The sequence below is a fragment of the Bombina bombina genome, chromosome 7 (genome assembly GCF_027579735.1).
Source record: "Bombina bombina isolate aBomBom1 chromosome 7, aBomBom1.pri, whole genome shotgun sequence".
Classification (NCBI taxonomy): Eukaryota; Metazoa; Chordata; class Amphibia; order Anura; family Bombinatoridae; genus Bombina; species Bombina bombina.
In genome coordinates this window covers 345,957,262-345,970,371 of record NC_069505.1, presented here as the reverse complement: position 1 = coordinate 345,970,371, position 13,110 = coordinate 345,957,262, and the positions used below count along the sequence as shown (strand labels likewise).

At 38.1% G+C, this 13,110-nt stretch overlaps 2 protein-coding genes across 3 annotated transcripts in view; both read left to right on the top strand.

Moving 5' to 3' along the window:
- Positions 1-1,693, top strand: part of LOC128636366 (inter-alpha-trypsin inhibitor heavy chain H3-like) — a 175,547-nt gene extending 173,854 nt beyond the window's left edge. The window contains exon 16 of the mRNA XM_053689392.1: positions 1,635-1,693. Within this exon, the coding sequence (XP_053545367.1) occupies positions 1,635-1,693 (59 nt within the window). The remainder of the gene's footprint in view (positions 1-1,634) is intronic.
- The window catches only part of LOC128666415 (inter-alpha-trypsin inhibitor heavy chain H2-like), a 165,858-nt gene that overhangs the window by 4,975 nt on the left and 147,773 nt on the right, over positions 1-13,110 (top strand). The window contains exon 2 of one of the 2 annotated variants that reach the window (XM_053721014.1): positions 4,687-4,737. The exons of the other annotated variant lie outside the window; for it this stretch is intronic. Coding sequence (XP_053576989.1) covers positions 4,698-4,737 — 40 coding nt within the window. The 5' untranslated portion in view covers positions 4,687-4,697. The remainder of the gene's footprint in view (positions 1-4,686; positions 4,738-13,110) is intronic. 2 annotated transcript variants of the gene reach the window in all.

Sequence of the window (13,110 nt, the reverse complement as noted above, 5' to 3'; positions counted from 1 at the left end):
AAATTGATAGTTCAGTTACCAAGGATTCCTTGTTTCATCTCAGAAAATATATAAGTACATTTTTGCAATCACTGAGAAAAAGGTAGATCAGCTTGTTCAGAATGAATGTATTTTGGACGCCCAGCAATATATTATTCAAGTCAGCAAAAATCTGTCTTCTTCTCATTCCTGCATTCACTTAAATAAGTTTTTCACTCATTTATGAAACCATGGGAGTGGCCCTACAAGATCTGACCATCCCATTGGTTAGGTGGGATGTCTATTTGGATTGGCCCTCGGTCACCACGGAAACGCATCCTTTTTTTTTTTTTAACAGCTAAATCCTTTAACTGCTATACCGGTATTGGCCCTTAGGTGGTAGCAGACAGCACAAAACAAATTCATCCTTAACATTTCTAAATATTTTTAGACAGTGAAATATTTCTTTAAACTATGTAATAACTGCCATAATTTCTTGTATTTATCTTTCAATCATAGATGGAGCAGCATCACATCAATTACCTGATCGTTTTGATATGAAACATCATGTTTTTTTTCTTTGTTTTTTTTTGTTTTTATTAAAAGAATTATGCTGCTAATTATTCTGAAATCAATGGCACCTAAACATCTGTCACATATGCATTTACACAATTTCAGCCTATTTCACATTTCCAATAGTTCTGCCTGCATGCATTCCTCTTTGATCCATATGAAAAATAGAAAATTTATGTTATATATACATGTAATTCAAATATGGTATTATTAAAATTGTTATTTAATCTATAATAATTTTGAATTTATTTCCTATATAAATGTCCCATGCAGCAATTATTTATTTAATATAAAACATACTATTTCAATATATATATACATATATGAGCTATTTGAATTATTTTAAACATACATGGAAGACTGGCATTGTTCCCTTTGCAAAATGTATTTAATTCTATTTGTGTCACCTTCCCCCCAGCCGTATGTCTGCAATACGTCTTCCTTTGAAATCACAAAGATTTAGGTTACAAATTCCAGAGGGCCCTTGAACACATTCCTTTCTCTCATCACCAAATGTCTTGGAGTTATAAAACTCTGCATATATAGTCAAATGAATAGGGTCACTGAGTTAGTTCCTTTAGGAAAAAAAAATGTTTGTGTGTTTTACACCACAGGAGGTGGTGCTTCAAAAGCTATGCTGATTTTCAATCCTGATAAACGTGCATTCACCCAGCTAAACCCATCTGGTAGGGGGTTGGGACCCACAGTGGATTAGAAGGTGTGTTCAACAAACTCATGTTCAATTAATCCTGAGGTCTCATCTAACATATACAGTGTATAATATATATATATATATATATATATATATATATATATACATATATATGTATACATATGTAATATTCATCATAATATTCACATACTCTGAAAATACAAATATAAATACATTAATATAAATGTACGCATATATAAACATATATATCTACATGCATGATGATCTTTAGACAAGTATATGTATGTGTATCAATGTTAAAGCCATTTTTTTCTAACACCCGAGATATATCTTTGAGCCCTTATAACTTTTGTGTGCAATATTTTTTAAATCATTTTTATTAGACAGTGTTAATATGAAAGTAAGTGTACTTTGTACTGTATTTTTTAAGTTTTTCGTGAAACTTTTTGGAAGCGGAAAACTGTTATAGCTCTTCAAGTGCGGAAATGATTATTGCGTAAAATGGGATTATCCAAAAAGTATTTAACTGCTAGAAAGCCAAAATTATGTGGAATCGAAGAGTACAGAGATACTATATCCATAGTCAACCAGCTATAATCAACTTCCCAAATAACTGATTCCGTTATGGCCAGAACATTGGATGTATCTTTTATAAAGCTTGGTAAACCAAAAACCAATGACTGTAGGTTCTGATACACCCACTGTAATAATGGTTCAATACCCACAACAGTTGGACTGCCCATAACATTAGCCAGGCTCTTATGCACTTTTGGAAGAAGGTGGAAGATAGGCAAGACAGGTTTCTCCACAAATAGATAATCAAAAGTTTCTTTGTTTATAAAGCCCAACTCAACACCATAAAGCTTTTTCCTTTCATTCTATAGGCTGATTTGAATTTGAAGATTCAAATCAGCCAATAGGAATGAAAAGGTACCTCCATATAAAAGGGGTAGCTTGCATTTACTATTCAGTGTGCTGCTGAGGACCGCATGAAGAGGAGCTCCCTGTTACTACTCTGAAGAGGAGGACCACCGTCTCCGCCGCCACCGGAATGAAGAAAAGAAGATGGACCGCCGGAGAGACGATAAGAAGATGGATGAAGATGGACCGCCGTCGGGATGAAGATGGAGTACTGCCACCATCAACATTGATGAATATCAATTTGAGGGTTAATGTAAGTTATTTTTTTGGTGTGTTTTATTTTATAGATTAGGTTTTTTATTTTATTTTATTTTATTTTCTGAATGCCCTTTTAAGGGCAATGCCCATCAAAATGCCCTTTTCAAGGCAATTAGTCATTTAGTTTTCTTGTTAGCATTTTTTATTTTGGAGGGTTGGCAGGGGGTGGGGTTGTAATGTTAGAGGGGTTAGTGTTTTATTTTAAAAAAAAGAGCTGGTCGCTTTAAGGCAATTGTTCTGTTGAAAACTCCAATAAATCGAAAACTCCAAGATTACATCACTTCCAGGGACTCTTCCATTTTCACTATCTATAATAAATTTAGAGGTATTTTAATTTTGGTTAGGTTAGGGGATTTAGATGTTAGTTTATTACTTGTGTTGTGGGGGTGGCGGTTTAGGGGTTAAAAGTTTAGTTAGATAGTTTGTGATGTGGGGGGATGGTGGTTTAGGGGTTAATTGTTTATTTAGATAGTTTGCAATGTGCTGGTTGCTGGTTTAGGGATTAATAGTTTATTTAGATAGTTTGCGATGTGGGGGTATGGCGGTTTAGGGGTTAATAGTGTAGTGGGAAATTTGCAGTGGGCTACATGGTGGCTTAAGGGCTATTAGGCTAGGGGCTTATGGTGACTTGGGCTTGTGCATGAATAGGGTGTTATGATTTCTTTTACTTTTTTTCTCCATTTATTTCTATGGGGGAATACATGCAAGTGCACGAGAAAACTTAAATTAGGTTTTTCCCACTATTCGGATTACCGCTAGCGCAAAAAAAGTTTTGGGAACTTTTAATACCAGCGCGACCCGACTAATGCAAAAAGCTTAATACTAGAGGTGTTTTCGCAATTGCAGAAAAAATTACTGCACCATTTTTTATTTTCAGCAGTATAGGATCCCCCTTACCCTCCAACCTCCCTGTTCGCTCCGAAACAGCTCTCTTATCCTTCTCCCTCTAACTAGTGTCCACAATCTTAGGTACTGGCAGCTGTCTGCCAGTACCTATAAAATGTCATTGAAAAATACAAAAACACACAGCGCCCACCGATTCAAAGTAGCTTTATGAACAATTTATTTGATCACCTAAAATAAAAATTTCACACTTACAAGATAGCAGTGTGAAACAAGCCCTTCATATATATGACAGCCGTAGTCCGTTAGTCCTTTAGGTTTGTCTTAGCCTGCATGTCTTGGATCCCTTCACTGTATGTTTCACTGCTGTAGCTGTTTGCTTTCTTTCAGCAGCACTTTCTGTTGTTTACCGCTGGCGGTTTCATAAAACCGGGGTTCCGACTTCAGCTGGCTTTGGTCTCTTCGGCAGATTCACCGGCTGTCCCTTAGTTACCCAACGCGTTTCCTTTGCATTCGTGCAAACTTCTTCAGGGGTATTAAATTGCTGAACTTTTATTATCAAGTACCAGTTTTTTACAACATTCATTCAGTGGAAATTATACTTCTTTGTATATGGTAATATATTTCATGACACTTTTTATGGGTTTTTAAATAGTAATTTAAATTATTTCTAGTGAATGTTTTAGGAGTATTTATTGTAGTGTTATTTTAAGTGTTATTAACAAGAAGAGTCTTACTTTGAGGGAGCTACTATAATATCGTGCACAAACATATATTTTCTGTGTTGAAGGGAGCGCTGAGATTTATTTTTTGTTTATAAAATGTCATAATTTATTTATTTTTTATTTCTTTTCTGTAGTGTAGTGGTTTTCCCACCTCCCTCCCTCCCTTCTGCGATCATTAGTTAGGGACCCCCCACACCACCTTTCCACCCCACATTTTTTTCTGTAGCGTAGCTCCCCTTCCCTCGCTTCCTCTCCCTTTTTCCACCTGTTTTTAGGGCCCTACCACTCCCCCCTCCTTTCTTCACTTCTGGACCGCCGGCCCGCCTCCCGGAATCCCTCCCACATCTTCCGCCGGCGTCAGCAGATGGTGACACACACTTCTGTAACGATCTGGCATCTGCCTTCATATGGAACCGGAGCACCGATCGCACTCTGACAGATGCCTGGAGTTCAGAAACTCCAGCTCTCTGCTGTATCTTAACAGCAAAGACTGCTTAAGCTTCCTGCAGCTCAGACTTATATACGTTGCGCGGTACAATAAGCAAACTACCGCACAACGTATATATACGTCATATTGGGTTAAGGGGTTAATACATCTCATATTTAGTTTCTTTTTGCCTCAGAAGTTGTTTTGTTTCTTCCTTGTCATTTTCCTGATGATGTTTTCAAGATAATTTAAAAGAAGTGGTTTATTTATGTAGCTAGTTCATAACCCTATTTCTCTATTCATTGCAGCAAACCCTCTAATGCGCTTTAAGGTGAAGATAGACAATACAAAGGGTTCATGTAAGTCGTTTTAAAGCTCTGGCCTATTGATGTTATTTCACATAAAGAAATTTAAAGGGATATCTTTTGTTAAAAAGCAGGAATGTTAGCTCAGGAGCCGGTCCATTACTGGATCACTATATGGCAGCAGTTTTGCAAGAATGCTATCCATTTGCTAGAGCACTATATGGCAGCACTATTTCCTGCCATATAGTGCCCTAGATGTCTACCTAGGTATTTCTTCAACACAGGATATAATGGGAATGAAGCAAATTTGATCATAGAAGTAGATTGGAAACTTTTTAAAAATGGTATGTTCTGTCTGAATCACAAAATACATTTTTGGGGTTTCATATCCCTTTAAATCTTAGATGGAAGAATACTGCCTTAACATGTTATGGTGTTAATTACTTTAAAGGGACATGAAACCCACATTTTTTTCTTTCATGAGTTAGAAAGAGCATGCCATTTTAAACAAGTTTCCAATTTACTTCTATTTAATTTGTTTAATTCTCTTGATATTCTTTGTTGAAAAGCATATCTAAATAGGCCCAGTAGCTGCTGATTGGTGGCTGCACATAGCAATGCACACGAGACATCTATGTCTTCAACAAAGAAACAAAATAGAAAACAAAGGATATCTAAAGAAATGAAGCAAATTAGATAATAGAAGTAAGTTGGAATGATGTTTACAATTGTATTCTCTACCTGAATCACAAAATAATTTTTTTGGGTTTCATGTCCCTTTAAAAACTTAGATTTTTTTTATTTTTTTTAAACTTTTTTCAGATCCCCAAGACTTACCTTTCCAACGGTGGGTCTTGGGGGTCTGTAGCTGCTTAGATGCCTGAGATACAGTCTTCTAAGCAGCATGCCCCATTTTCCTATACTGTCTATTGTATTTTTTAAATAAAGTTGCGCGGTGAAGTCATCACGTCATTGCATGTGACGTCACAGTGCGAAAACATGAAGCCCCGTGATGCCTGTCACTATGCAGGCCAGATCGCCGGGGTAGGAGCGGGTGGGAGCCCCCAGATCTCCCTTAGGTGGGAGAGTGTTAGCCACGGCTCTGAGCCGTCATTAGCACCTGACTGAAACAATTTGCGAAGGCTCAGAGTTTTTGTTAGCACTCAAGGGGTTAAATACAAAGGCCAGTAAAACAGATTTCTAATCATACAGCACTGAGCCTGATTGTCTTTGTGCAGAATCAGTTGTAACCCAAATAAAATACTACAATGTAGTTCTATACTAATAAAAGGATCACCTGCATTAGGGTTGAACACATTCTGGGCATGCCTATGTATAGATTGGCTGCTATGGGTGCCCTGAACACTTGGGTCCTGGTGACACTACACCTGTGGAGCCAATATTAGTTCCGCCCCAGCCCCAGCTCTAATATTTAAATAATTAATTTACAAATTTTGCTCGTATTTTGAAAGTGAAAAGCTTAATTTCACACATATTTCACAATGGGAAACAGTTTACTTGCTACTCTGGTATGTTGCACTCCAATGATATTTGCGCTAAATCGAAAATATTTTTTTTTAACTTGTATTACAAGCCCACAGATGCTTGTAGTATACTCAATTTCACTCAAGCACAATTTATACTATAAATCTGATGCAAAATACGGCTCCACTTGTAATTTAGTCCTTAACTGGTAATTTACAATATTTTACACTCCAGTCTAGTTCCCTTTAGTATTATTATTATTATTATTATTATTTTTATACAGATAAGAAATTTCATATTCATACAACATTAATTGTAATGGACTTTCAGTGACTAAGATCATATTTTAGAATTACAACTTTGTATATTGCTATTCTGTCTAGTTATAATTACATACCAGATTTTATCTTAAAGGGGTATTAGCAACTCCTCATATCTTAAAGGGAAAGTCTACTCCAAAATAATCTTTCATGATTTAGATAGGGCATGTCATTTTAAACAATTTTCCAATTTACTTTTAGCACCAATATTGCTTTGTTCTCTTGGTATTCTTAGTTGAAAGCTAAACCTACATAGGCTCATATGCTAATTTCTTAGACCTTGAAGGCCACCTCTTATATGAATGCATTTGGACAGTTTTTCAGTGCATATGTGTCATATAGATGACACTGTGCTCATGCACGTGGAGTTACCTAGGAGTCAACACTGATTGGCTAAAATGCAAGCCTGCCAAAATAACTGAAATAAGGGGGCAGTTGCAGAGGCTTAGATACAAGGTAATCAAAGAGGTAAAAAGTGTATTAATATAACTGTGGTGGTTATGCAAATTTAGAACATGGGCAATAAAGGGATTTTCTATCTTTTAAAACAATAACAATTCTGGTATAGACTGTTCCTATAAATTTTTCTGAATTGTTAATACTGAATCAACCTTCTTCATAAGTTTTGATTACTTATGAAGTGCCTTTGGCGGTTGACTCAGTGGGGCCTATTTATGCGAGCGGACATGATCAGATATTGCAGATCATGTCTGCTGCACATCGATAAATGCCGACAGCATACACTCTTGGCACGTATCATTGCACCAGCAGTTATGGTGGTGAACTGCTGGTGTAATGCCGCACCCTGCAGATTCGTGGTTGCTAGCAGGGGGTAGAAAAAGAGTAGAGGGATCCCACACAGGATAATGAAAGCAAAAATATTTATTGGCACATGAGTTAAAAAAAAAAAAAGGGAAGTTCAAAGAATGGGGCTATTCCTAAATGACCTCTTATTAATCAAACACCAAGGGGGGTAGTTATCAAGCCGTCAACCTCAAATACGCTGGAATTCCGCAGCGTATTTGTGGCGAGGCTGATTCGCCTTAGTTATCAAAGGCTACAGACCGGCAAAAGTAGAATTTTGTGACGTAAACTTCGATCCGCCGGACTCAGTCCGACACAGATCGATTCTTACGTCACTCCAGATGTTCCGCACACAAGTGCGGCACAATCTGACTACTTTTGCTAGTTATCAAATGACTAGCAGGTAGGCTCGGCACTTTTACGGCCCAGCGTACCTGGTTTTCAAACCGCCACCCCTGGAGGCGGCGGATCCCATAGGAATCAATGGGAGTCTGACCATAGCGAAAGTACAAGTTCGCTGCTGCCAGACATCCCATTGATTCCTATGGGAGATGTCTGCACCTAACACCCTAACATGTACCCCGAGTCTAAACACCACTAATCTGTCCCCCCTATACCGCCGCAACTAAATAAAGTTATTACCCCCTAAACCGCCGCTCCCGGAGCCCACCGCAAGCTACTCTATACATATTAACCCCTAAACCGCCGCTCCCGGAGCCCACCGCAACTATAATAAATGTCTTAACCCCTAAACCGCCGCTCACGGAGCCCACCGCCACCTACATTGTACCTAGTAACCCCTATCCTGCCCCACCTATACCGCCACCCTCTATAATAAAGTTATTAACCCCTATCCTGCTGATCCCGCACCTCGCCGCAAATAAATAAATAGTTTAACCGCTAAACCGCCACTCCCTGAACCCGCCGCAACCTATATTAAATTTATTAACCCCTATCCTGCCCCCCCTACACTGTCGCCACCTATAATAAATTTATTAACCCCTATCCTGCCCCCCACTACACCGTCGTCACCTATAATAAATTTATTAACCCCTATCCTGCCCCCCTACATCGTCGTCACCTATAATACATTTATTAACCCCTATCCTGCCCCCCCTACACCGTCGCCACCTATAATAAATTTATTAACCCCTATCCTGCCCCCCACTACACCGCCGCCACTGTAATAAAATTATTAACCCCTAAACCTAAGTCTAACCCTAACGCCCCCCTAACTTAAATATTAATTAAATAAATCTAAAGAACATTTCTCTTATTAACTAACGGCTAGATTTAGAGTTTTGTCGGTAACGACCCGCGTATCTAACGCTGGCTTTTTTCTGGCCGCACCTTTAAAATAACTCTGGTATTGAGAGTCCACAGAATGGCTGCGTTAGGCTCCAAAAAAGGAGCGTAGAGCATATTTAACGCAACTGCAACTCTCGATACCAGAGTTGCTTACGGACGCGGCCAGCCTCAAAAACGTGCTCGTGCACGATTCCCCCATAGGAAACAATGGGGCTGTTTGAGCTGAAAAAAAACTAACACCTGCAAAAAAGCCGCGTTCAGCTCCTAACGCAGCACCATTGTTTCCTATGGGGAAACACTTCCTACGTCTGCACCTAACACTCTAACATGTTTTCCCCCGAGTCTAAACACCCCTAACCTTACACTTATTAACCCCTATTCTGCCGCCCCCGCTATCGCTGACCCCTGTATATTATTTTTAACCCCTAATCTGCCGCTCCGTAAACCGCCGCTACTTACATTATCCCTATGTACCCCTAATCTGCTGCCCTAACATCGCCGACCCCTATATTATATTTATAAACCCCTAATCTGCCCCCCACAACGTCGCCTCCACCTGCCTACACTTATTAACCCCTAATCTGCCGACCGGACCGCACCACTATTATTATAAAGTTATTAACCCCTAATCTGCCTCACTAACCCTATAATAAATAGTATTAACCCCTAATCTGCCCTCCCTAACATCGCCGACACCTAACTTCAAGTATTAACCCCTAATCTGCCGACTGGAGCTCACCGCTATTCTAATAAATGTATTAACCCCTAAAGCTAAGTCTAACCCTAACGCTAACACCCCCTAATTTAAATATAATTTTAATCTAACGAAATTAATTAACTCTTATTAAATAAATGATTCCTATTTAAAGCTAAATACTTACCTGTAAAATAAATCCTAATATAGCTACAATATAAATTATAATTATATTATAGCTATTTTAGGATTAATATTTATTTTACAGGTAACTTTGTATTTATTTTAACCAGGTACAATAGCTATTAAATAGTTAAGAACTATTTAATAGCTAAAATAGTTAAAATAATTACAAATTTACCTGTAAAATAAATCCTAACCTAAGTTACAATTAAACCTAACACTACACTATCAATAAATAAATTAAATAACATACCTACAATTACCTACAATTAAACCTAACACTACACTATCAATAAATTAATTAAATACAATACCTACAAATAACTACAATGAAATAAACTAACTAAAGTACAAAAAATAAAAAAGAACTAAGTTACAAAAAATAAAAAAATATTTACAAACATAAGAAAAATATTACAACAATTTTAAACTAATTACACCTACTCTAAGCCCCCTAATAAAATAACAAAGCCCCCCAAAATAAAAAAATGCCCTACCCTATTCTAAATTACTAAAGTTCAAAGCTCTTTTACCTTACCAGCCCTGAACAGGGCCCTTTGCGGGGCATGCCCCAAGAAGTTCAGCTCTTTTGCCTGTAAAAAAAAAAAAAAAAATACCCCCCCCCAACATTACAACCCACATACCCCTAATCTAACCCAAACCCCCCTTAAATAAACCTAACACTAAGCCCCTGAAGATCATCCTACCTTGTCTTCACTCAGCCGAGCCACCGATGGAACTGAAGAGGACATCCGGACCGGCAGAAATGATCATCCAAGGGGCGCTGAAGAAATCTTCCATCCGATGAAGTGATCCTCCAAGCGGCGCTGAAGAAATCTTCCATCCGGGCGATGTCATCTTTCAAGAGGCGCTGAAGAAGTCTTCTATCCGGGCGAGGTCATCTTCGAAGCCGGGTCTTGAATCTTCATCCCGCCGACGCGGAACATCCTTCTTTCCCGACGGACTACCGACGAATGAAGGCTCCTTTAAGGGACGTCATCCAAGATGGTGTCCCTTCAATTCCGATTGGCTGATAGGATTCTATCAGCCAATCGGAATTAAGGTAGGAAAATCTGATTGGCTGATTCAATCAGCCAATCAGATTCAAGTTCAATCCGATTGGCTGATCCAATCAGCCAATCAGATTGAGCTCGCATTCTATTGGCTGATCGGAACAGCCAATAGAATGCGAGCTCAATCTGATTGGCTGATTGGATCAGCCAATCGGATTGAATTTGAATCTGATTGGCTGATTCAATCAGCCAATCAGATTTTTCCTACCTTAATTCCGATTGGCTGATAGAATCCTATCATCCAATCGGAATTGAAGCGACGCCATCTTGGATGACGTCCCTTAAAGGAGCCTTCATTCGTCGGTAGTCCGTCGGGAAAGAAGGATGTTCCGCGTCGGCGGGATGAAGATTCAAGACCCGGCTTCGAAGATGACTTCGCCCGGATAGAAGACTTCTTCAGCGCCTCTTGAAAGATGACATCGCCCGGATGGAAGATTTCTTCAGTGCCGCTTGGAGGATCACTTCATCGGATGGAAGATTTCTTCAGCGCCCCTTGGATGATCATTTCTGCCGGTCCGGATGTCCTCTTCAGTTCCATCGGTGGCTCGGCTGAGTGAAGACGACTAAAGGTAGGATGATCTTCAGGGGATTAGTGTTAGGTTATTTTAAGGGGGGTTTGGGTTAGATTAGGGGTATGTGGCTGGTGGGTTTTAATGTTGGGGGGGGGTTGTATTTTTCTTTTACAGGCAAAAGAGCTGAACTCTTTGGGGCATGCCCCCACAAAAGGCCCTTTTAAGGGCTGGTAAGGTAAAAGAGCTTTGAACTTTTTTAATGTAGAATAGGGTAGGGCATTTTTTTATTTTGGGGGGGTTGTTATTTTATTAGGGGGCTTAGATTAGGTGTAAGTAGCTTAAAATTGTTGTAATATTTTTTTAAATGTTTGTAACTTATTTTTTTTATTTTTTGTAACTTAGCTTTTTTTATTTTTTGTACTTTAGTTAGTTTATGTAATTGTATTTAATTGTAGTTATTTGTAGGTAGTTTATTTAATTTATTTAATGATAGTGTAGTGTTAGGTTTAATTGTAACTTAGGTTAGGATTTATTTTACAGGTAATTTTGAATTTCTTTTAGCTAGGTAGTTATTAAATAGTTAATAACTATTTAATAACTATTCTAACTAGCTAAAATAAATACAAATTTACCTGTAAAATAAATATAAATCCTAAGATAGCTACAATGTAATTATTAATTATATTGTAGCTATCTTAGGGTTTATTTTACAGGTAAGTATTTAGTTTTAAATAGGAATAATTTATTAAAGTATAGTGTAGTGTTAGGTGTAATTGTAACTTAGGTTAGTTTTTAGTTTACAGGTACATTTCTCTTTATTTTAGCTAGGTAAGCTATTAAATAGTTAATAACTATGTAATAGCTATTGTACCTAGTTAAAATAAATTGAAATTTGCCTGTAAAATAAAAATAAATCCTAAGATAGCTACAATATAATTATTATTTATATTGTAGCTATATTAGGGTTTATTTTAAAGGTAAGTATTTAGTTTTAAATAGGATTAACTTACGGCTAGATTTAGAGTTTTGTCGGTAACGACCCGCGTAGCTAACGCTGGCTTTTTTCTGGCCGCACCTTTAAAATAACTCTGGTATTGAGAGTCCACAGAATGGCTGCGTTAGGCTCCAAAAAAGGAGCGTAGAGCATATTTAACGCCACTGCAACTCTCGATACCAGAGTTGCTTACGGAAGCGGCCAGCTTCAAAAACGTGCTCGTGCACGATTCCCCCATAGAAAACAATGGGGCTGTTTGAGCTGAAAAAAAAACTAACACCTGCAAAAAAGCTGCGTTCAGCTCCTAACGCAGCCCCATTGTTTGCTATGGGGAAACACTTCCTACGTCTGCACCTAACACTCTAACATGTACCCCGAGTCTAAACACCCCTAACCTTACACTTATTAACCCCTAATCTGCCGCCACCGCTATCGCTGACCCCTGCATATTATTATTAACCCCTAATCTGCCGCTCCGTAAACCGCCGCTACTTACATTATCGATATGTACCCCTAATCTGCTGTCCCTAACACCGCCGACCCCTATATTATATTTATTAACCCCTAATCTGCCCCCCACAACGTCGCCTCCACCTGCCTACACTTATTAACCCCTAATCTGCCGAGCGGACCGCACCGCTATTATTATAAAGTTATTAACCCCTAATCCGCCTCACTAACCCTATAATAAATAGTATTAACCCCTAATCTGCCCTCCCTAACATCGCCGACACCTAACTTCAATTATTAACCCCTAATCTGCCGACTGGAGCTCACCGCTATTCTAATAAATGGATTAACCCCTAAAGCTAAGTCTAACCCTAACACTAACACCCCCCTAAGTTAAATATAATTTTAATCTAACGAAATTAATTAACTCTTATTAAATAAATTATTCCTATTTAAAGCTAAATACTTACCTGTAAAATAAATCCTAATATAGCTACAATATAAATTATAATTATATTATAGCTATTTTAGGATTTATATTTATTTTACAGGTAACTTTGTATTTATTTTAACCAGGTACAATAGCTATTAAATAGTTAAGAAC